The 25,789-nt window shown below is 38.6% G+C and overlaps 1 protein-coding gene across 3 annotated transcripts in view; it reads right to left on the bottom strand.

Moving 5' to 3' along the window:
• The window catches only part of cacng8b (calcium channel, voltage-dependent, gamma subunit 8b), a 28,510-nt gene extending 3,141 nt beyond the window's left edge, over positions 1-25,369 (bottom strand). Inside the window, exons 1-5 of one of the 3 annotated variants that reach the window (XM_079626896.1) lie at positions 25,040-25,369; positions 7,162-7,428; positions 6,718-6,942; positions 959-1,042; positions 57-197 (exon numbers count right to left, since the gene is read on the bottom strand). In XM_079626896.1, coding sequence (XP_079483022.1) covers positions 57-197; positions 959-1,042; positions 6,718-6,940 — 448 coding nt within the window. In that variant the 5' untranslated portion in view covers positions 6,941-6,942; positions 7,162-7,428; positions 25,040-25,369. Of the gene's footprint in view, positions 1-56; positions 198-958; positions 1,043-6,717; positions 6,943-7,161; positions 7,429-14,804; positions 15,109-25,039 lie in introns of those variants that run through there. The other 2 variants (XM_079626897.1, XM_079626898.1) reach the window with 2 other exon arrangements.
• Between the last annotated feature and the right edge of the window lie 420 nt (positions 25,370-25,789).

Here is a 25,789-nt window from a genome sequence, read left to right as displayed (position 1 = left end):
ATATTAGGTGTAATCTGACATGTACTCCAGCACCAATACATGTACACACACTTTACCTGCTGCTACAAACAGAATGCCAGCCCCCAGCACGATATTCCTTTTGCTCTTGTAGAAGCGACTGGCTGCGATACAGACCCCTCCCATTAGCAGCAGGATGGCACTAAGAATGGGAAAGATGTTGGAGGCCCGGACCACTCCTGCAGGGAAGGAGAGAATAGCAGAGGAGAGAGACAGATGGGAGGGTGAGAGACGGAGAGCATCATAAGCGTGAGACGTGATGAGTGCAGGCCAGTCAGTTCTGTTCAGCTCTTTAGCCCTGTGCATTTGTATTTCCACACATTTTTAGATATAAATATTCAGCTAAAATGAGGCACCTGGTTAATTAAATTATGCCGTTGTGCTCTCTGTGAAAAAGCCCCAGAGGAAAAATGTTCCCCTGGCAGTTGGGCATCCCATCTGGGACCAGTTAAGCTGGGACAGAGCAAGGAAATGCCATCTAAATACCAACCAAAATGCCAACCTGTGTGTGTGTGTGTGTATATGTGCGTGCATTTATGCGCGTGATATGCACACGTGCACACAGGGAGCTGTAGCACAGAAATGTCTCGGAGCATTTCAGGGGATATGAAGCATAGGATTGAATCTGCAGAATTATTGCGAATCTGCAATATGTCACTTTGAAAAAGCTCTTCTTACAGTATGTCACATCTAAGAAGCATAGGTATTTAAAAGGAAGATCATTGTCATCATTTTCTTTACCATATGTAAAACTATTTTTAAAAAATGTGTAAAATCAAAATAATTTGATACAATACAAAGGGGGAAGGGGGATAAATAATGACTATTTTATTTTGGGGTGAACTGTTCCTTTAACATTGCTGTCGCTGCATTCCATTCATGCTGCAGAACTGCTTTGTCATGATAAACTCTGTTGTTGTAATAAAGGGCAGCCTCTTACGCAGGACGTATTCTGCTCCATCATGATCAAAGTCAGCATCCTCTGGGAAGTGGTTGATCTGGGAGCACACGCCACGCTTCACCCCTACAAGCAAAAAAACACGGGAACGTCAGAGGTAAGACATCCTGACAACAACCCTGAGCGTATGCTAATCCTGAACTGAGAAAGAACCGCATCACATACCTCCTTAAAATCCCCTCACACACAACAAATCTTACTGACCACAAACTTTTGAACAGTAGTGTGAATTTAACACAAGAAGTGTTTCATGTAACATCAATTGTGATTATGGTCAAATGCAGGAATGTCAATTTTCTATTATTCTTTCATAAGAAAACAGGCATTGATGTGATCTCAGACAGACAGACAGAAAGAAAGAAAGAAAGAAATAAAAGAAAGAAAGAAAGAATACCTTTTAATGGTCTAATTCGCAATCCAATCTCTTTAAATTAGATAGGGAACTCATTTTTGGATTTTAGCTGCTGATACAGATCTAATTCTCTTAATTCATTATGTTCATTTGTTAAGATGTGGAACAGAGGAACACACACACACACACACACACACACACACACACACACACACACACACACACACACACACACACACACACACACACACACACACACACACACACACACACACACACACACACACACACACACACACACACACACCTAGAAATCTAGCCCTGGAGTCAATCGGGGTGTGAATAGCTACCCGCTCCAGTGCTGAGGGCCTACGGCAGACAGACAGACTGACGCACTATGAGGACGTCATGACTGGTGTTGATAGATGGAGTGGGAATGTGATGGATTGATGAGACAGACGAAGGGAGAAACAGGTGGACAGGTGTATGGGGGGTTCTTTTCACGGCTGTTTTTGTCTTTTTATATTCCTCCTCTTATGGACATTAATCTGTAGGAAAGAGACGAGGGCACAAAAGGGAAAGGTGTCAGCGTAGGAGAATCTGGCATCACCATTTTGTTTCTTTGTTAAAGATACTGCAGCTTTCAGTAATGGCCTTTGCTTCTGCCATCAAGTGCACGTCACCAGACCTGCCAAGCTTGGGGAAATTATTTGAGTACCACTATAGTGTAAACCTCAGTTCACATGCGTTTGCACTTCTTCGCTTTGCACAAGGTTATTTCCCCACTCACCACCATATTATTAATTTATTCATTATATAAGTCCAATTTTTTATTTTAAAAAAAACACAATTATATCATGAGGATAGGAAACCCTATATATATAAACCCTATGGCCCGGTTTCACAGACAAGGCTTAGATTAAGCCAGGAGTAGGCCTTTTATAAATGAGTCTTAGGAAAAAAAGCATTACTGATGTACATCTTGAGACAAAACAATGGCACTGACATTTTATAAGATATTGCTTTCATATTATATTGAAGTTGCTTTCAGTTAAAACAGCTCAAATATGCATTTTAGTCTAGGTTTAAGTCTACTTAGACTGGCCTTGTCTGTATAAATACAGGCACATATGTTTAAAGTTAAAAAACTCTCCGCGATTCTAAAGGTTTCTTAATACACAGGGCAACTTTTTGAGCAATGTTGCTGGGCAATCTTGCAGAGCGATTGTTGCTTTGGTACGTTCCCATTTAAAATGGCCAATACATTTATATCTGGATAATTTCGATTGGTCGTGGGCCCTGTCTCATCTGGTTGCCCATAGACAGCAACATTGCCCTGCAACATTGCTCAAAAAGTTGCCCTGTGTATCATCACCTTAACTGTTGTCAATCAATGTGACTACACTATTAATTATTATTAAAATGTTTTTATTTGAAATTAAACTATAATACTGTACTGTAAAATAAAAAAAGAGTATTTAATCATCATTTTGCTTTACAGAACAGTAAAACTACGATATAATTTTATGGCTCTCTTAATTTCCTTCCTTTCCAACTGATTCTTCAAGCTGCTGCTTCTTGCTTGACTTAAGAACTGCACATGCACAATTGAAAGGCATTACTAGTTTTTTGTGTAGCTGTTGCAAATCATACCAGTGTACTTTGAGGTCAAAACGTGTACCTGCTACGTAAAAGGCGTACAGGTTGGCAGGTCTGCATCACCCATAATGGAAGAGCCACATATTTATAAAAGACAGCAGTGTGACGAGCCACTGAGCGACTTTTCCATGCGGAGTGCTTTATTGGCTTTTTTTCTGAGAGTTGAGAAATGTACAACTTTGAATAAAACGCAGAGCTCACCAGTGTCACTTTTTTACCCATCCGTCCAATCACAGTGGGGGAACAGTGGTGAAAATACCACACCTACTTTTTGTTTATGACTGAACAAGAATGGGCAAGTTATTATTGCTTGTCTCTGAGTATTCATGTCTGTAGATGGCATCCCCAAACTACCACAGAATTAATATGAAAAATAATGCTTGGAGAAATATGTTGTTCGCAAAGGACTTTTTTTAGCTGGCTAAAAATGCTTTTTTGCACACATGGCCTGAAGGCCAGCTAGAGTGTTAAAGGGATACTCCACCAAAAATGAAAATCCTCTCCTCATGCTGTTCCAGAAGTATACTTTCTTTCTTTAGATGAACACAAATGAAGATTTTTAGAAAAAATATCTCTGTGAGTCCAAATAATGCAAGTGTACAGGACCTCTAAATACAACCCCAGTTGATGAATCAATGTCGGCTGAAGCAAAACGATTGGTGTGTAAGGAAAATACTAATATTTTACACTTTTTACACCATAAAGTATGACTTTCAGCCAGCTGTCAAATGTGTGTTCGTGAGTTGACAAAAACATCAGCATGTTGTGAGAAGTGAAGGTCCTCTGTGCTTCTGCATCACTTCTTGCTCGAGCTTCAGAACATGCTTACAAAGTGCTGATGTTCATGTCAAGTGTGAACTCATGAACCCGTGTTTGACAGGCAGGCGGAAGCAATGGTTTGTAGTGTAAAAATTGTTAATATTAGTATTTTTCACACACACGCACCTATCGTTTACGCTTCAAAAAAACAAAACAAAACCGGGCCGTACGGATTCCCGTCATGTTCACTTTGGGTGTCAACTTTGAGGGTTCCATCCACTTGCATTATATGTACTCAAAGGTATATATATATATATATATATATATATATATATATATATATATATATATATATATATATATATATATATATTTTAATCTTTGTTTGTGTTCTTCTGAAGAAAGAAAGTCATATACATCTAGGATGATATGAGGGTGGGTGAATGATGAGAGAATTTTTGGGAAAAGTATCCCTTTAAGACTAGCACCAAGCCAGTATGGAAATTTAAGCTAGTCCAAATTGGTCCAATAGGAAGTTCACCTGCTTACCATGACCTTGCTTTCTCTCTTGTAGAGCCAGCGATCTAAGCTATGTTACACATGAAAGCAACTCATTAGCTTTGAGAGTAGCATTGGCCTCTGCTATATCGACTGCTACAGCAGTAGGGGAGCCTAGATGAAGGGCAGGACGAGGCGTCTAGAATTGAGTCGGGGTGATGTGACGATCAGCGCACCTATCATCATGAAGCCAGTAGTATTTGCTGTTTGGACTGATTTAGCTGCAACATTTATTATGCAGATCCAAAAAAAAAAATTCCGCTTTCCACTTCACCTGCTCTTAATTGTGTTTCTACTGAGCATCTATCTTGGCTCTAATCCCTCGGGAAAGCAAGGATGTCTTGACCTCTAAACTATGCCAAGAGTGCTGTAATACTGCAGTGACCAAAGGGGCAAAGAAAGAAGGGAATGCGGGGCTTTAATGAGATAGAGAGAGAAACAAAGAGAGACGGCCGAAAAAAGCAGGCCGCGTCGCTATGATGATTGGGAATCCAGGCTTATCTTTAATTGAATGCTTTGTTATCAGAGAGCTTAGCCATAAGGCTAAATTAGAAGAGCACAATGGCTGGCTGCAGGCGGAGCGGAGAGCGTATTACACGGGGATGAGTGAGAACATGAGGTGCTAGAACGACCCCTAAGACTACGACTGCTGTCCCTCTGTGTTGACCTCCCAATGCAATCTGCTCAGCCTTTTAATTAGGCCTTTACCTCATTTTTGGGCTGCGCTCCTAAATTCAAAACTCTTCATCAGGGTTCAGGACGTGTGTAGGTTTTATGATACTGTGTGTGTTAGTTACCCAGACAGCAACATAGCGTCACACCTGGTACATGTGGATTCCGCGCGTGCCAGATGTGGGCCGACACACTGTTGCTGTCTGGGTGTCCTAAAATGCCATTTAAAAATAAGAATTCCATTTTTATACAGACATATTAGCTATTTTCAGAACAATTTAAAGGCAACTTGTGATTGTGAAAATAGATTAATAATATGCATTATGTGAAGCTTGTGAGATCCTATTAATTTGATGAATAATTAAAGTAAATAATAAAAATCTTATGTTTGGTATATTTTTGGAATTAAAAACATTGCCATGCCTGTAAAATGTTCCAAGACAGGGGACATGACTATCCTGTTGCGAGGGACCCTCTTCCTATAATATAAATATTGAAAATAGTGTGATATTATGAATATAACATTTTATATTGTTACCGCAATTATACGTATACACTACCGTTCAAAAGTTTAGGGGTATGATTTTTTTTTTCAATGAATGCTTTTATTCAGCAAAGACACTAAGGCCTGGTTTCACAGACGTGGCTTACAAAACAATGGAACTGGCAAGTTGCTTTCAGGTACACCAGGTCAAACATGCATTTTAGTCTGGGACTATCTTAAGCCTTGTCTGTGAAACCGGGCATAAACTGATCAAAATTGACAGTAAAGACATTTATAATGTCACAAAAGATTTCTATTAAAAATGAATGCTGTTCTTTTTAACTTTTTTTGTCATCTAAGAAACCTGAATGTATCATGTTCCACAAAAAATAGTAAGCAGAACAACTGATTTCAACATTGATGATAAGAAGATATTTCTTGAGCAGCAAATCATCATATAAGAATGATTTCTGAAGGATCATGTGACACTGAAGACTTGAGTAATGATGCTGAAAATTCAGATTTTCCATCACAGGAATAGATTACATTTTAAAATCTTTTCAAATAGAAAATGGCTATTTTAAATGGCAATATTTCAAATATTACTGTTTTTACTGAATTTTTGATCAAATAATAGCGACTTTGATGAGCATAGGAGACTTCTTTCAAAAACTATTTCACAAATCTTACAGATCACAAACTTTTAAACAATTGTGTATACATACGCGTTTTTTATATATACATGAAATTATAGGCACACTTGTTTTTCATTTCTTACTGTTAAAAACTATGGCTGTCAATAAAATAAAATAACTGTTTATCTCATAAGTCTGTAGAATAAAAATTATACTGAAACCATCAAATTCTGCATTCGTTTTAAAAAAACATTTATCATTAAATTATGTTATTTAATAATTAATATTTAATCAATATATTAAGTTAACATTAACTATGACAGAAAATATTAATTTTCCCCATGGATACCAGTTTGAAAACCAGTGATATAAGACTTCGTCACATATTTGAATGTAGGTTACATAACTATTTTTGATTTACCATCTGATGTACTATTGTTTGTTTATCAAACTGTGGCCTAGTATTATTTTTAGTATAAACACTGTATCATCATAGGACTACTCAAGTGGAGGCAAATATTAATAAATCATAGCCCTCCAATTCTCCAAATAAGTGCACAGATAGCACAGAAACACAGATGCCACCCCTACAATGTAACCAAGAGCCAAGATAGTGGCTGACCCTCCAGACAACAGATCCTCCACAGGCCGGAGTGCGTCAAGGCCCCGGGGTCCTTCTTGTCTTTATTATGGGGATCATCTTGTGAGTTGTTGGCGGTGCTGTTGCAGATGAGCGCCCGCGAGTACAGCCAATAATCTGTGCCGATAGCCACCGTCATCAGGCCGAAGGATGCGAAAGCACCCACGATGGTGAGAAGGATCTGAATGCCCTTCTCACACACCATGCCTACAGGAGAGAGCAAGAGATGCAAAGAGAGAGAGAGAGAGATACAGAAACATCACTGATTGCCCATCTATCTCTCCTCCAATTTGTTTTCTTTTATAGTATAGATATAAAGAGATGAGAAATGACTGACCTCCTTCTCTTTTTAGACTTGATTCTAATCATGCAACCTCAGCCTCAAGGCCATTCAATGCTTCAACCTGATTGGACGAAGTAGCTTACCTGATGGCGAGTTTCTGTCCTTCGACTCAATTTTGAAATCTTTCTTTTCCTCGTCAGATGAGAATGTGCTGTCCCCTCAATCCGGGCAGCATCCATCGACTGTCCTCGCACACTCCTTTTGTTCTTCCTGCACTCGTTTACTCCTCCGCTTCTCTTCTGACAGGTCGACCACAATGGAGAAGCTTGTGTTGGTCTCTGTGATCCCTTCGTATGTATGCAGTCTTACTTTGCGTCAGTTCTGGTCATTGCTGATATATAAAACAAAACCTAGAGATAGAAAAGAGAGAGAAAGAGATTGGATTCTGCCGCAATTTCTTTGCCGCAAAAAAAAAAAAAACTGTTTGGTGGAACTTTGGCAAGGAATGATTCTAAAGAACTTGGGGAGAAAGGAGCAAAGGCAGGTCTACACTGTTACCATAGTAACGCTGAATTGCAAAAGCTTGAGCATGGAGAGATGGGAGGGGGGCAGTGCTTTCATCCCTTGGGACGAGATAAGGGAATAACTGACAAACATGCAATTCAGCAACATTACATGAATTGGATCATTGCAATGAATCTGTAGAGACTCCCTGACCAAGCAAGAGGGAGAAGCATTACCTCACAGTGCTGGATGCTTTATGTTAACCACACCTATATGAGACACACGCGAATGCACACACACACACAATGAAAACCTATAAAACCAGAGGACAATCGTGCAGTACGCATAATTTAGCAAACATAATTTAGCAGACATAATGCAGGGCTGCCTTGGCTGTTAATAATTTATAATGCAATATGGCACAGCCATCAAAATGGGTTAAATCCTGTTCACATGGTGAGCCTCTGCAGTACAGATTTGAAGCGCTCATAGAAAAATCCCTTTCGAGTCAAACATGGATGGACAATCTGAGGCGATTTTTAATGTGTCAGTGGCACATAAAAAAAAATTAACATAAAGACGCAGTTTTGCATGTTGTAGCCCGAACTATTCTAGCTAGAGACGTTTATCAAGCAAATGTAAGCTGTTAGATAAGATGACAGAGGCTGTAATAAAATATCACAAACTAACAAAATACAATCTGTACAAATACACAATGCAAACCATGACACATACAGTATACCGATCTTCAAGATGCTGTTAAAAGAATTATTAGGATAATAGTCCTTGTAGCATACTATTAAATAGAGTACTTATAATGGAAATAATATATTTTAAAATAATATACTTAAGTGTAAACTAAATGTAATGTTTTTGGACACTTAATTGCATGTAATTGCAAATAATGAAAATGTATTATAGTTTAAATGTATATTAAATAAAATTAGCTGAACTTTATAGAGCTTTTTTGACCCATTAAAGTAGGACGTAAGTTCATCTTTATATGTCATATCATAATTACTCTTGTCTTTGAAATGTGGTTTAAGTGTGCAGTATGTACTGACAAGTATTTTTGGTAAACTAAAGTATACTTTAATGTAATTGTATTGATGCTTGTATGTTTTCTATTTTTATATATAATATATTAGAATTGATGTTTTGTAATTACATATTTGTAATTAAGAATTTGCAATTTGGTACATTTAAAATATATTAACTTTAAATATAATATTGAATGACTGACAATGACAATCGAGCACTTTACGTGCTTTTAGTATGTTAGTCAACACATCAAAATAACGTACTGCTTTAAAACATGACCAACAAGCATTACACCATAATGATTTAAAATCTATAAAAAAAATGATTGACATTATCACAAAGTGTACTTGTAATTAGAGTACATTTTCATGACATGATGATGACCAATCTGGAACACGCAGGAGGTAACAGGAATAATAATAATAGAAAAACAACCACGTAAAACATTGACGTCTAGGGAGGCTAAGGCTCAATCCCAATTCACCCCTTGCCCCTACCCCTTGGCCCCTCCGTTTTGCGCGTTCACGTCTAGGGGTAGGGTGTCCCGATTCTTTTTGCGATGGAGGGGTAGGGCGAAGGGGTAGGGCTACATAGCCCTCGAAACGGAGATTTTTCAGAGGCACACTCCGAACGGCTATGAGAAAGTTCCTAGAATGCATCGCGAATCACCGGCGAGATGGCTTCACAAACGGTGTAAGAAAGTCACAAATGTAAGTATTTCCTAATATGGTGGTTTTCTTCAAAACAATCATAAAAAAGAGATCGCTAATTCAGCCGCTAGCATGTTGCCTCGGTAAGCAGGCAGACAGCGTTGCTTGCTTCGCTACTAACGTTAGTTACCTGGTAACGTTAATGAAGCTAAACTAAAGTAAAAAGCATTTGTTCTCACATGTCTTTATAAAGTGAGTGAATCAGTCCGGCATCGCGTGGTTATCGTGTAAACACAACACAGTCAATAACTCAATTATAGCCATGTATTTTACATTGAAACATTTACTTCCGCTTTACAATAACAACAGCCCATACGACAGAGATTGCCACAGTGGAGGACAGCATATTGGTATCGTTGTCAGTCATTGTCATGAAGAAATCCTGTTAAACCTCGTCGCTTCCATAACGTCAGAGCCATCATCGACGACTGATGACGTATCGGGTTTATGAAGGGTTGTTCCATTTCGTAGGGGAATATTTCAACCCCTTGGCCATTGTAACTCTGTTTTAAGGGCCAAGGGGTACACTCGAAAACAAGGGGTAGGGGCAAGGGGTGAATTGGGATTGAGCCTAAATCAACAGAAACTGAAACAGGTGCGTAACAATCAGTAACCAGGGAAACTAACTAGTGAATACATACAGGCAGAAAAGGCAAACCAAACTAAGGGTACGTTTACACGACAACGATGTACTAAAATGTTATTTTTTTTGTATATAGAAGACAAGACAACATTCCCTGTTCACATGGATCTGCGTCTGCGAAATCAATTAAAAATGTTGTAATATGCTGCCAAGCGAGTAGCTGACGATGTGACTTTGTAATGAAATACTACACGCTTATAGACTGAACATGTAATACGCATGCGCATGACGTCACTGTTTTCACAAATGCGTTTTTTTGTAGTTTTCACGGAGACAATAACAGTATTGTTTTCAAAAACTTGCACATGCACTCATTTTAAAATTAAAAGTGCAAGTTTCAAGCCCCCAAAACGCCATTGTCGTGTAAATGAACTGCCAAAACGAATAAAAAGTTTTTAGTTAAAAATGGTGTCGTTTAAATGGACCCTCAAACACAAACAAACAGAACATAAACCTGACAATTACCTTCAAGTGCAGTTTCAAAAAATATATACATTTAAGATTTAAAATACACTACAACTGTAAATTGAATTCAATTAAAGGGATACTTCATCTTGGAAAGATGAATGTGTATTTAAATTGGGTCATGTATGTAGTACAAATGTGAAATTATTTTAGAAGTTAGTGCCTTCTAGACTGAGGAAAAGCCAAAAAAATTATTTTTAGCTCATGTTGATGTAAGTCAACAACTCACAGAATACACTTGCTTCGCTGCCCTACGAGGCCACGTCTACTGGTTACAGAGGTCAGTATTTGAAAGAATTGATACAAATAGGCTACTAGTTGACTCAAAACTGAAAAGACGCCGTAAATCTCCAATCATAAATCTCCAAGACGAGTCTGCCCGGGCTCTTCCTCCTGACCGCCGGACGGGTCTCGCTCCTCTGCTGCAGCGGCTGCTCCGGACGCCTTTTGTTCCTCCATTGTCCGCGGCTGTTCCTCGCTGTGTTGCGGCCATGGTTGCGGCTCGTGCGGGTGGCAACAAGCATCGGATTCGCACGCCGGATTTCGGGATGTCCGGGATTTCGGCTTTTGGTTTCATTCATTATGTTTGCATGCACACCTTTTGTTTCAATCGGACTGAATTCATTCCGATTGGTGAATCTGAATGTAGTGTTTACATGAACGCTAAACAAGTGATCGGTTGATGTGCGTTTTGGCATTGTGAAGCAGAATGCATGACCTGCAAAGCTGGCACGTGTCAGTGTCAAATAATGTAATAATGTAGGCGTAGTGAATGGTGACTGCGGAAAGCAGGAGCCGAGTCCCGGACATTTTGGGCGATCTCGAGGTCTGGTGCGCGGGTCTGATGCGCGGATGGGCGGAAGAGCGAGACCTGCTTGGCGGTCGGGAGGAAGAGCCCGGGCAATCCCGGCTGGACATGTCCGGGAAAAAAGAGGACGTATGGTCACCCCTACTACTCCGCTTTCTCCACAGAGCAAGAGCCTGTTAGCTTAGCTTAAAAAAAAAGATGGCTGACACTGTTTGTACATTCTTTGAGTGAGATCCCACCCTCTATGGGCGGGCTGAAAACATGCGGAACTAGCTCCTACTACTGGCTCTGGCCAAAAATACTCCAATGATGCAAAATGATGATTTTTGCGTCAGATTTTTTCTAGACAAAGTATACACAAATCTCTCTCAGGGGGACATGAGGCAGAGAAAGCATGGTAATTCAAAAATACCACAGGTTTTCTACTGATACAAAGCTTAAAGTCAGCATGAAATCAAAATTGACCCAATTTACTTTGTTAGCGAATATTACTTGTCTTGTGGTGAACAATTAATCCGTGCAAGTTAATACACGGAAAAAAATTGTTTACCGAAGTTATCTTTAATCAAAGTTTGAAAAGTTACTTCCGGATCTGGAATGGTTCTTTTTCTGATGACATAGACTTGATGGCTTGAGTTGGTTAATCGCTTAACCACTCCCCTCAAACCGTTACTCTGCTATGGGCGAGAGATGGAGAGGAGGAGCGCTGAAGTAAAACCCTGCCCTCTATTCAATATTCCCTTTCACTCGGAAATGCGTCACAACACTTGAGAAAAGTTGTTTGCAACTTCCGGTTCACAAGGACTTTAATGCTAATCGGTGAAGTATCCCTTTAAGCACAATCATCTTCACTATAGGGAAAGATAGTCCAATATCTTAGAAAGGCTTTTTTGTTTTGACTTTGTTATACAGTATGACCCACAGGTGAGGGTAAAGTTATTAATAAAAAAATACCAATACAAATGTCTAGATAAAAGCAGATGGAGAAGCTTAAAATCTCTAAACTAATCTCTTCTCACACAGTGAATACAGTTTATTTTGATCAATACAAGAATCTGGTATTAAAGCTATGAATAACGGAGACAGGAACAGTCTGTTTTCTCACTCTCACTTGAGTCTCAGCAGGGAATAAACCATCATGTGACATTAACCTATGTAAACTGGGTCCAAGTCTTCATCACAACAGCTCAGTCACATTCACAGATCACAAACACCTCTTTTCTAGCGGTGTAATCACTGATTCATGGTGCTTTATCATTGCCAGTGTTGAGGAAGCTTTAAAACTTCATAAATGTAGATTACCAAGCTACTAATAAACAAAAATAGCTAACTGCATTGAGGCAATATATTATTATCACAAACAGAAACAAACAAATACTAATAACTAATATTTATTAATTTCATGAAAAAAAATAGACTTCTGGGATGTCTGGGATTCGGCTTTTGCTTTCTGCGGTCGCCATTCATTATGTTTACATGCACACCTTTTGTTTCAATCAGACTGAATTCATTCCGATCGGTGAATCTGAATGTAGTGTGAACGCTAAAACATGAACGCTAAAAAAAGTGATCGGTTGATGTGCGTTTTAGCATTGCTAAGAAATTTCCCGTGTTTTTGTCTCGGTTGGGATCCGCGTGAAGCAGAATGCATGTCCGGGAAAAAGAGGACGTATGGTCACCCCTACTACTCAGCTTTCTCCACAGAGCAAGAGCCTGAGCTAAGCTTAAAAAAAAAGATGGCTGACACTATTTGTACATTCTGTGAGTGAGATCCCACCCTCTATGGGCGGGTTGAAAACATGCAGAACTAGCTCCTACTACTGGCTGTAGTTTTTAGCCTCTGGCCAGGAAAGCCTCCAATGACGCAAAATGACGTCTTTTGCGTCATCTGCGTCATTTTTTTCCAGACAAGGAATACATAAATCTCTTGTCTCAGGAGGACATGAGGGAGGGAAGCTCGGTCATTCGAAAATACTACCGGGTTTGATACAGAGCTTAATGCTAATCGCTGAAGTCAAGTATCCCTTTAATTCTTTTTTTTTTTTTTTTAATCTTACAGACCCTAAACCTTTGAACAGTAGTCGTGTACAATACAGCAGTAGTTCTCAACTGGTGGGTCAAAACCCCAAAATGGGGTCTGTTCTCATTGCATTGTAGACGGCAGGGAAAAACAATGCTAATGGAAAAAAAATAGAATGCACCTATATACAATAACAGATAGAATATAGCAAAAAATACTAAATTAAATAAATAAGGCACTCAAACAAACTCTTCTCTACATGATTTCATATACAATGCTCAGGTACAATGCATTTCGTACAAAGAATAATTGGCTGCGCATAGCATGAAACCATCAAATTTCAAGCTATATATCAACACAAAACAAATAAATAAACAGTAATGTTGTATATTCTAATCTAGTCTATGCAGTTTATCATAATATAATTTAAAAGTTTCGCATTAAGGATATTTTGGATAAATCTGGGTCCAGAAAAGCCACCCAAATCAACTGAGAACCACTGCATTATTCACAACATCATAGATGCTTAACAAAATATAGTTATTTCCTCAAAAGAAGAATTATATTACTCCCACAAAAACACTGCCCAAAACACCAAAAGTGTTACAGATAGGCCATCATTTTTTTGTAGTTCACATGACTGCCCAGAAAGCCAGTGCGAAGTCAACAGTCCTGAGGCGTTTAACACAGAAAGATTAACTGAAATACACTGTTCTTCTATATGTCAAAGTAATCAGCCTGAGAGTCACTCAGAAGACAGTCAGCAGCTTTCAGTGTCTGTTTCAGTCTGATGCCTCTGCTATGTTTAAACTGAAGTACGCAAAAAAAAAAAGAGAGCATCAAACTGAGAACCACACACAACACCTCTTATGAAGCAGATTGTCTCTGTGTTTTCAAAGTCTGCCACTTACTATCGCAGTAAATACAAACATTTGGCTTGGCAGACCACAAAAAAATCACATATTTATATACATCTATTTATAATCACACAAGGACAAGGAAAAAAAATAGCAGAGATCCTGTTCTCATGAGACGGTCACATAATAAGCGGTGCTTCCATTCATAACTTCCCAGTTATTGCAGTCATGCGAGATTTGATTTGCAAGGCTTGGGGGGAGGGGGAAAGAAGTGACACAAAATAACTCATTCCCACCATCATTACTTCCTCACCATACATTCGACATGTCAATGTGTATGTCAAGTAACCGATCAAAATTACAGACAATTAATACACCATTCAGACAAATCATGTCATGACTGTGAAAGGCGAAGCCGTAATTATGGGAAACGCGTCCAATTATTATGACTCGTGAATCAAAATAATTAGCACATAAGTCCCTGCTGCAATCATGACAAAGAGTGTCAATTATGACCTCTTTTGCGTCGCTCGGAAGCGAGGGAGTGCGAGCGTGAGACAGAAGCAGACAGAGAGAGAATGGACAAAGCAAAAGCAATATAATCATGGAGTGCGAATGACATCAAACAAAAGCAAGCACACTGAAGTTTGAAATACCTTTGTGCAAAGGAAACACTTGAATGATTCACTTTGAAAAGTGAATAGCATTATACATCAAATGAATGCAATGAAACACTACCTTCACCTTTCTGTTTGGATGAATTTAGCGCTACTGCAGCATCATCGTCACGCTGAGGGTGTGAGAGTGAGACCGCACTGAGCTGAGAGATGACATCGTTAATGAAGGATTAGAGTATAACACCTGATCCTCTCATTTCCACACAGCCTTTATAACACCCCTCACATTCACACTACACTTCTTGACTGTGGTCATCATGCCACATACACTCTCTTTCTGCCAGCCTCACCCCCAGTGCTCAAATTGTGTACGTCCAACTCACACTTTGAGTGCTATCCACACAAAATGAATGATATGTGTGTATAGCCTTATCACGTGTCTTCTGAATTTTGAAACATCGTGTTCCTTTAGCTTGAACGGTAGAGCATAGCACTAGCACTTCGATTCAATGCATGAACTGAAAAAATGTACAAAAGTTTGGTGACGGTAAGAGTTGTAATGTTTTGAAAAAGTTTTTTTTTTCCACCAAAGCTGACTTTATTTGACCAAAAAATACAGTAAAAAACAGTAATATTGTGAAATATTATTACATTTTAAAAGAACTGTTTTTTATTTAAATATATTTTAAAATATAATTTATTCCTGTGATGAAAAGCTGAACATTTATTTATAGAAATAAAAATAGAAATCTTTTGTAACATTATACATGTGTTTACTGTCAATTTTGATACATTTAAAGGGATAGTTCGCCCAAAAATGTAAATTCTGTCATCATTTACTCACCCTCATGTTGTTCCAAACCTGTATGAGTTTCTTTCTTCTTTCGAACACAAAAGAAGATATTTTGATGAACCCAATTGACTTCCATAGTAAGAAAAAAAATACCATGGATGTCAATGGGTGTCGTCAACTGTCTGGTTACCAACATTCTTCAAAATATCTTCTTTTGTGTTCAACAGAAGAAAGAAACTCTAACCGATGACAGAATTACATTTTTTGGGTGAACTATTCCTTTAATGCATAGGCCTACATAAAATTATTAAATCTTACCACACACTTTTGAACAGTTGAGTATTTTATATATTTGAATGGATATGTAGATATTTTATTTTTTCATTAGTAAAGGTAATTAAGTTTAGGCTAGTCTCGCATGTCCTTAACTAATTAGCATTAGGTCTAGTTCCCACAGCAGCTTATTCTGGCTGACCCGTTTACTGCCACCTACCTCCTTTTAACTATCTATGACAAACGACAGACCCGAAGTCAGTCATTTCCATTGGACAATAATATTACAGGAACTTTTGCAGTAAGACCACTCGACCAGATGTGATGTAAGGCCTATTCTAATCAAAACTAAGAGTGCAAGGTGAGAATTACCAGTAGCCTATTTGATCTAAAATGTTAGCTTTACACATTATTTCTGTAATATTAGTAGATATAATTATGTCTGAAATAATAATTTATTACATAATTATTTACATTGATCAGCCCTACCTACTTTTCTTTTCTTTCAGATGTGTTGGCAATCATTTGTTTGTATATTCATTTTTCATTCATTTTACCATGGTGAATAAGCAGAGAGCATGAAAAATGTGAAAGTTCCAAGCGAATGCAACTGCAACAATTGTAAACGTAAATGTCGAAGATCGCAGAAAGTCGGCTTTAGACTGGAACAGACTAGACATGTCTGGTTGACATGTAGAGTAACTAACCACAGTTTGCATTGTTTTTAAGTGCCGTTTAAGAGCATGTTTACCTGAAATAGAATATACCACCACAACACACTGGAGCAAAAATTATGTGGCTGTCTCAACAAACAGAAAACACAGGGGGATGATTCCACGATCATATATTTTGTCACTCCACATGCAGAAAGTACAGACATAACTCAGAAAATAAAGCGAAATCTGAAGTTTTGCTTGTTGATATAGTTATTGCCATTAAGTGACTAAAATATTTGAATATCTTTTAAGTTTTAATAGCATCTGAGGCTGAGAGATGGGAAATGTAATTATTTTCCTAGAACTGGTTATTTCGGACAGTTCGTTTCAATGAACCGGTTCCAGAAAACCCAATTTACTAGTTTGTTTAAGTAATCGCACGATGATGTCACAAATACATTATTCTATCATTAAAGCACCCAATAATTATGTGAAACGCGGATAGCATGTCTAAAGCATTAAAAGTTAATAAACTTGTCTTAACTCACCTTTTTTACATAGACCATTAGAAACCTATAAAACCTCATTCATTTCAACCCCTCACTCAAGTCAACTACTTGGTTCATGCATGCTCGTATCAGCAGCTCATTGGTCATTTCCAGCTCTAGTCGTCTCTGATGTCAGTCAAGAGACACGATCAATTTATATGATGAGCAGATTTAATTTAGGCTTTTATTCACATATAAACATTCATCAACTCACACATCAGTGATAAACGGAAGCTTAAGCATGTTCACTTGACCTGTGAACCAATGACGTTCATTCTCATATGTTACGCAGTTTGAACTTCCGCATGAACCAATGAGGTTCATTACCATGTGTTATACAGCATGTTTGAGCTTCTGCACGGACCAATGAGGTTCATTACCTTGTGTTATACAGCATGTTTGAGCTTCTGCACGAACCAATGAGGTTCATTACCATGTGTTATACAGCATGTTTGAGTTTCTGCACGAACCAATGAGGTTCATTACCATGTGTTATACAGCATGTTTGAGCTTCTGCACGGAACAATGAGGTTCATTGCCATGTGTTATACAGCATGTTTGAGCTTCTGCACGGACCAATGAGGTTCATTGCCATGTGTTATACAGCATGTTTGAGCTTCTGCACGAACCAATGAGGTTCATTCTCGTGTGTTACGCAGCACGTTTGAGCTTACGCAAGAGGTTTGTTCTCACGCGTCAATCTAGTTCGGCTGAGCTTCTGTTTATGTTCGCTGACCAATTTTTTTTATATGTGAATAAAAGACTAAATTAAATCTGTTCATCATGATAAAGCGATTGTGTCTCTTCAGAAAATGGACTAAAGCACCCGATTCATATGTTTTAGTTTTACGATCTCGTTATGAACGCTTTGAAGCGTCAAAGTGGTACTTGCGTAGATGTCAATGGAGGGACAGACAGCTCTCAGATTTCATCAAAAAGATTTTCGTTTGTCTTCCTAAGATTAAAGAAAGTCTTAAAGATTTGGAACAACTTGAGGGTGAGTAATGGCAGAATCTTCATTTTTGATTGAATTAACCCTTGTTTAACCTAATGTTGTAATCGAAATTATTACATTAATATGTCATCGGAATTATAACCCCTATTGCAAATCAGGTTTATTGGTAAAATGTACATACTTTCAGCTGTTTGCAATGAACAAATCAAACAAAAGTAATTGAAAAAGCTCAACACCACAAATTGTTTAAGTGGTTCCCCCAAATTCAACTGAAAATGCAACTTTTAATGACTTCTCCAGTCTCAAAATTATTCAACCCCTTCATGTCAAGCATCTTTAGTTCTTAGTAGAATACTCTTTTGCTGTTACGACCTGCTGCAAATGAAATGTATAACCAGACACCAGCTTCTGGCAGCGTTTCTGAGGAATCTTAGCCCATTCCTCATGAGCAATGACCTCCAGTTCAGTAATATTCTTGGGTTTGCGTGCTGCAACCGCCTTCTTCAAATCCCACCAGAGATTTTGTACGCGGTTCAAGTCAGGTGACCGTGAAGGCCACTGTAGAATCTTCCAGGACTTTTTCTGCAACCAAGCCTTGGTGGAATTTGAGGTATGCTTGAGATTATTGCCATGTTGGAAGGTCCAATGACAGCCAAGCTTCAGCTTCCTCGCTCATGGCATGCAGTTTCTCCTTCCTGATACTTTAATGAATTCATCTGGCCTTCCACACGCTACAGGTTTCCAGTACCATAGGATACAAAGCAGCCCCAGAGCATCACCGAGCCACCACCATGCTTAATTGTAGTTATTCTTTTCAAGTTAACTAAGTGTTCTTTTCAGTATATGCTTCATTCTTCTTCCTCCAGACATACCGCTGATCCATAGGGCCAAAAAGTTTCAGTTTAGTTTCATCACTCCTTAGAACAGAATCCCAAAACTTCTGTGGATTATTTTTATGATTTTTGGGTCAGTAGTTGTGTACGTCTTGGAGTTCCGGCATGCGTTTAGTACACGCCTTACTGTGAAAGCTGAAACCTGAGTTTCTGTTGCCACCAAAGTCTTTTGCAGTCACTCAAGGTTTTTTCTGAATCTGCCTTCTCAGAAATCTGGTTGCAGCTGTTGATAGCTTCCTTTATCTCCCCCATCCAGGTAGTGTAACCTCTGTTCCTTTAACCTTGAACTTGCGAACTATGCTTCCAACCGTGTCTCTAGGAACATTTAGTTCCTTCCCTATCTTTTCACAAGTTCACATGAACATGAAATCAGATATAGTATTTTATGCATATTTGGCGTGCTGTCAGAGGGCTCCGAGCTCGGAATTTGGCCAGAACCCAGAGTACTCCCCCCTTTTGACTGGGATATAAAACCAGCCAATAGTGAGGTAATGGGGTGGTGGAGGGATGCTGTGAATCTGTCATGAGACAGAGGTGAGGGAAGGCTATATTTATACCGGCTTCCTCTTGTGCTGATTGATTGATTACCTGAACATGCTCCTCCCTAACTTTGTTACATAAAACTTAATTTTGTATCCTGTTCCTTGTTTGTGAAGGACGATAATATCTTCTCTTAACTTTTAGGACCATTCTTTTGACGTGACACTCAACAAACCATGTGTTCTAGCTCAAGCAAACCTGGTGCAACTAATGAAGCCCTTGATTGGTTGCATCAGGTGTGCTTAAGGCCACATCTGTTTTGCAGATGTGTCCTGTTGTGGGGGATTCTATTCAGGGGGTTGAATAATTTTGAGACTGCAGAAGTCATTAAAAGTTGCATTTTCAGTTGAATTTGCAGAAACCACTTGAAACATTTGTTGTGTTCAGCTATTTCAATTACTTTTGTTTGATTTGTTCAATGCAAACAGCTGAAAGTCTCAAAATTTTGCCAATAAACATTACTTACAACTGTATCTCTCGGGCATTGGTGATTCATCAGTGCTTTTCTCACATTGTGTCTTTGATAATTCAAATGTAACGAATGTCACACGCGTGAACTGTGCTCACTCACAAAGAGACATTGAAAGATTCAGACATGACATGAAATGAGGTGTTCATTTCAGATCATGTTTCCTCTCAAAGACTGAACTCTTTGCTAAATCTTTAACTTAATAGTTATTTAGCTGACACGTTTATTAAAAGTGACTTACAGTATACTTTTTGTTACATTGACCGTCTCCCCTAAGCAACTTTAGTTAAAGTGGCTTGCTCAAGAGCACAATAGTGATGGATAGTTAATGGATCGTCTGTTTCTCTTACCAGCCAAGCTCGAGCTGACATGACCAATATTATGAAGGAAAGAATGTGTAACTCTGTGAAAAGACAAGACCTTTTGATGGGCCAGCCGGCAGTATATTTATACACATGCAATTTGCATTATATCAATATGCATAGACATGTAAGGCTTTCAGGAAGAGGTCACCTTAAAAATTCAAATTCAACAGTCAGAGCAAAGCACAAAGCACAAGATCACTTATAGTTTAATAATACATCCATTTAAGCCGCACAAGAACAGTAAACAGCCAATTCATGCACTGATCTACTGTTATTTATTAAATGAATCACAGTATCAAACTTGAAAAAATGATTCAGTTGAAGGTCAATAGATTCATTCAAAAATACATTGACACTACTCCAAAACTGGCTCCACAAGCTTAAATGAGACCACAATCCTACTGTTCAAATGTTTAGAGCCATAGTAATTAATCTTCAGCGAGGATGCAGTAAAATTGATCAAAAGTGACGGTAACGCATTTCAATGTTTCAAAAGATTACTACAAAATGTTTCCGAAGGATCATGTGACACTGAAAACTGGAGTAATGATGCTGAAAATTAAACTTTGCCATCACAGGAATAAATTACATTTTAAAATGTACTAAAATAGAAAAAATTATTGTAAATTGCAATAACAAAAGCTTTACTGTAAGTTAACATTGATCAAATAAATGCAGCATTGGTGAGAACATAAAAATCTTTTAAAAAAAACATACAAAAATCTTACCAAACCCAAACATTTGAGTGTATATGTATGTAATATCACCTTATGTGGCTAAAACTGAATTTCACCAAAAAGTTGCTGTCATTAAATATGAGAGAACTTAAAAAAACAAACAAATTAAACAGTTTGATTAATTAAGTTTACATCTCTTTGCATTCAGACAACACAACGAAGCACATCTAGGCTTAATTCCTAACCAATTATCTCCCCTGGCCTGCACCCACATCATTTTTAGGGCATCTGATAGGTGTTTGTATGAATTGTACAGTAGCAGGCACGGCAGTACAGTACTGCTCAGGTATATTCCTTCTACATTAATAAATCTGTGTTTCTTTTCAGATAAACTTCAGAAATAAAGATCACTTGCCAGGAGGCAGTTGCTCAATGAACGATGAACAATCATATAGTTCCAGTTATGCAGCAGTATCTGTAAAGGAAGCTCGAAGGAAAAGAGAGCGAGTGAGGATTTCCATTTAGTTTGCTTAACCTGGATGTCCGTATCTCCTCCCACAAGCAATTAACAGTCTCTAAACAAGCGGCATTACCTTGTTTCCTAATTCCTTTTGAGATCCAGACAAAGAATGTATGAACCGACTGAATGAATCATTTTCTCTTGTTTACAGCTCGCTATAGGTTCTGTTTGATGACTATGCATGAAGGAAACAAATGATCACAGTCTCTTGCACTCCGTCGCGTCTGTATTTAAGGTATTTAAGGATTCTCATTCCATGAAAGTTTCAGTCCCAGTTGGGACCGACGAAAGGGAGAGTTAATTATCACAGCTCTAAGGACAATCCAAAAGCCTCAATGGGTGTGTGTGAGGCAATGAGAGTGTATCTGTTCAGTTTGTTTCCACACTCAATTAGAATCTGACAATTCTGAGATAATATATATATATCCCGTTCAAATGAAGTCTGCATTTATTTGATCAAAAGTACAGTATTATTCAAATTTTAAACAACTGTTTTCTATATTAATATATTTTAAATGTAATTTATTCCTTTGATCGTAAAGCATCATTACTGCAGTGTCACATGATCCTTCAGAAATCATTATAATATGCTGATTTGCTGCTCAGGAAACATTTCTTATTATTATCATTATCAATATTAAAAACCGTTGTGCTGCTTAAAATGTTTGTGGTAAACAGGATGATGATTCTTCGATGAATACACAAATAAGCATTTATTTGACTTATTTTTTTGGAACAATGTTCAAATGTCTTGTCAATTTTGATCAATTTAATATATATTAATATTATATTATATTATTTGATCACATGACAATGATTTTGCTCTGCTAGATTAAATTGATTGCATGCTGATGGCAGATTTCTGTAGGATTTAAATCTAAAATGCTTCAAGAACTCTCTTTCATGAATTCACACTTACAAATAATCAGATCGAGTAAAGAGTATGTGTATTTGGCGTGCTGACCAAAAACAGGGCTTTGAGCTCTGTATTTTGGCCTGAACCCAGAGTGCTCCCCCTGTATTCCTGGCTGTGGTAGGAACCAGCCAAGAGGGGATGCTGAAAACTGTCGAGGACTGTGTATATTTGGCCTCCTCTCATGCTGATTGGATAGACGTGTTAATTGCAGATTGGAATGACGTGTTGATTGGATAGATCATTTGAACGTGTTCCTCCCGAACTTTCTTAATGAAACATCATTTATTAAATACCATTATTGGCATCAACTGCTTGAAAAAGACATCAGTCATCTCTGCCAAAAAATGGTTTAAAATTAGTACCATTGCATCATTGCACTAGGGTAAAAGTAAGCACACCGCAAACAGATGTTGCCTGACTCATCTGATGTCACTTTCTGTTAAAAAGCCACAGTAACACAACCATGAACAGGACCTTAACTGCACTGACCATAAACAGTCAACATATGAACAATAGCGTACTTCTAAATCTGTTTTAACAGTGTAAACCTCATCACTGATGTAGTTTGTGAGAAAAACTATTTTGCCGGTGTTGTTGCGAGGATATAGCTTTGCTATAGACAGCATTGATCGGGGGTATGAGGGGTCAGTTCACTCCACTTTGTTTTTCTGCTGCAGTATGGCTGTTTTAAAAGCTGTATTGGTCTAGTGGGAAAGAACAAGTGTGCCTGGGAAAGTGTCACGGCTAACACAATGTGCACTTCATGGGATGGCATGGCAAAGAGAAGCCAATTGCTAAAACAATCCATGTCTCGATCATATTTCACCATTTATCAGTTTCAAAACCATGCAGAGACTTGCACTTGCAAATATAAAATCTGTCATTTAAAGCTGCAGGACTCCTTATTTTTACAGTTCACTTCTTTAAATTATACGGAGAATAAAGGAGATAATCTCAGTCAGGGGTCCGCTCTTTAATAATAGCAAAAAGGCCGTCCGCTGGGCTTTCTTTTCCTTTGTTGTATTCTGAAATGCTCTCAGTTCCTGTATAGATCGTGGGAAAATGGTGTTGGTACAGCAATGCTGACACAGGACTCTTCAGAGTATTACATAATTATGATCCCAGGAGACGCAATCTGCTTAAACAGAATCCTCCAACGGAGAGCGATACAACCTGAGACCTGACCAGGTGCTTTCTTTCATTAAAACATTTCTGTGTGGTCATAGGCCATGTAAACGGTGGAGGAACCTCTTAGGCTTCCTGTGAGAACACAACTATGCTGATTAAGGTTTCTGTGCCAAAGCCAGACACTGCCATCCCTATGTGCTGTGTGATTTTAAACTGCTATCTGATTCATTCAATCATTTTTTTTTTTTTTTTTTTTTTTTTTTTACAGTATATCGTACAATATGACACTGAATGGGAGACATACAACCACTTGTAAACTGGGCAGGTGATATCAAAGTGCAGATAAGCAATATTGCCACACATTCATAATGAGAGTTGACAGGAACACCTTAAGTCTTTTTAGTAACATTTACAGTGAAAAAACAGGCAGCTCTAGTTGCCAGAACGTTGCTATAAAAATACACTGACACTGGCATTATGGGATGTCATTTTTTTGTGACAGTATACCTTACACTTTGAAATTAAGTGAAGTTCAGCTACTGTACGTAAGTATATAATTAATTTATATGTTAATGCACCGACCTGTTTCAGCTATTAATAGTTGCTTTTTACAGTGCAATGTAACAGAGGGACAGTGTAGACCACATGATGTCTTAAAGTTCATGAAAACTGTCAAATACAACCATAAACATAAACTAATACATTTAAACATAAATCACCTGACAACTAAAAAATAAACTTTACTAAAAATGTATTTTTCCTTCAATTTGGTTAACAACATTTGCCAGTAGAATTATGCATTGTCTTAAAATGGGCACTTAAAACGTACACTTAGCCAATGAACAGGATTTGACTGCATTTTAACATCCAAACGCCTTTAAGTAGGCCTCTATCATCCATCAGTGTGACCAGTGCATCTTTTTTCCTTTGAAAATTGCCTGATGCTGAAATAGAGGCCTCTTGACAGCAAAAGCCATGTTCCTAAGGTCACATGATGTGATTGAAACGCATGGATCAAACATGCACGAGCAGGGCTGTGAAAAGGTCCACGCTCGTGATCAGTGAGATCAGATAAATGGTCAGGGTGAAGTGTGGGAGTTGACAGGGGGAGGCTGGGCGCTGATGCGAGCCGCAGTGCATTCATTAGAGGAGCCCGACACCGACACCGAAAATGGACGCCTTTCTCTATAAAAAGCCCTTCATTCTCGCTTCAAAAAGCTAAAAGGACAGAATGTGTCCAATGGGCCAAAACAGACTTGTTCTAGGCGTATATCAGTGATATCAGTGTGTTTGTTTCATCGAGCTCCAGATAAGAGGAGTTTATGCTGCACATGCATAATGAATGCGAGGATGCGCTTGCAGATCCACTATGAAGACGATTTCATCATTTATCACATTTCCCCCCGTTCGGTTTGATTTAACACACATTTGCAGATACAACTAAACGCTGGCGAAAAGCTTTGAGAAAATCGACAGCTGAGCTTTGCAAGCTTGCATTTTGGCATCGATTGACCGCTCTTTACATTCCACATGGACACACACATGCAAACGGAAACATCCAAACAGCCCCCAAAAATCGCGAGCACACACGCAGACTACAGAAAATCTGAGATTATTGCTTACCAGTTTAGTTTGTCTCCGGTTTGAAGACCGTCGCGCTCCCAAAGAGGAAGACGAGGACAGATAATTGCATATCAAGAGAAATGGACTGTAAACGAGTTAGCAAGCAAAGAAAAGAATGGCGGGGTTTGCTCGTCTCGGGGACTGACGCTTTTAAAATGTCGTCAAGTAATAATAATAAAAAACAAGTTACAAATGTGAATCTCTCTCAAGACAGATAGTATATAGGAGAGATATTCAACGCGCACACGTTCCCACGTCACTCGAACACGGATTTGTCTAGAGCGCGTGTAGCCAATGCGTGTGCGCGACTGCGTCTCCCCCGCCCGCACCGCAACCCTTCACTCGCTCTATCCGTCCCTTTCCTTACCCCCTGAGTGTGTTTGTGTGTGTGTGTGTGTGAGAGAGAGAGAGAGAGAGAGAGAGAGAGAGAGAGAGAGAGAGAGAGAGAGAGTCGTAAGCAACTTGTCGCATACCAAATCCTGGCGGACCAGACGAAATATTCGCGCCATTGTGCTTTTGAAATTGAAGCCTTTTTCCCGACCTCATATAAACACCATCTCATGGGACAGATGATTCACAATGTGGGCACTCAAGCCTAAGTGTGAGTGTGGTCCTGGTTTTCGTTATGTGGACCAAATGTCCCCAAGTAGTAATACCAGAAAATGTTGACCTTGGGGACATTTTTTGGTCCCCATGAGGAAGACAGCTTATAAATCATACGAAATTATTTTTTTTAAATATCAAAAATAG

The sequence above is a fragment of the Phoxinus phoxinus genome, assembly GCF_949152265.1.
Source record: "Phoxinus phoxinus genome assembly, chromosome: 10".
Classification (NCBI taxonomy): domain Eukaryota; kingdom Metazoa; phylum Chordata; class Actinopteri; order Cypriniformes; family Leuciscidae; genus Phoxinus; species Phoxinus phoxinus.
The sequence above is the reverse complement of the archived record's forward strand: the minus strand, read 5'-3'. Positions and strand labels throughout refer to the sequence as shown.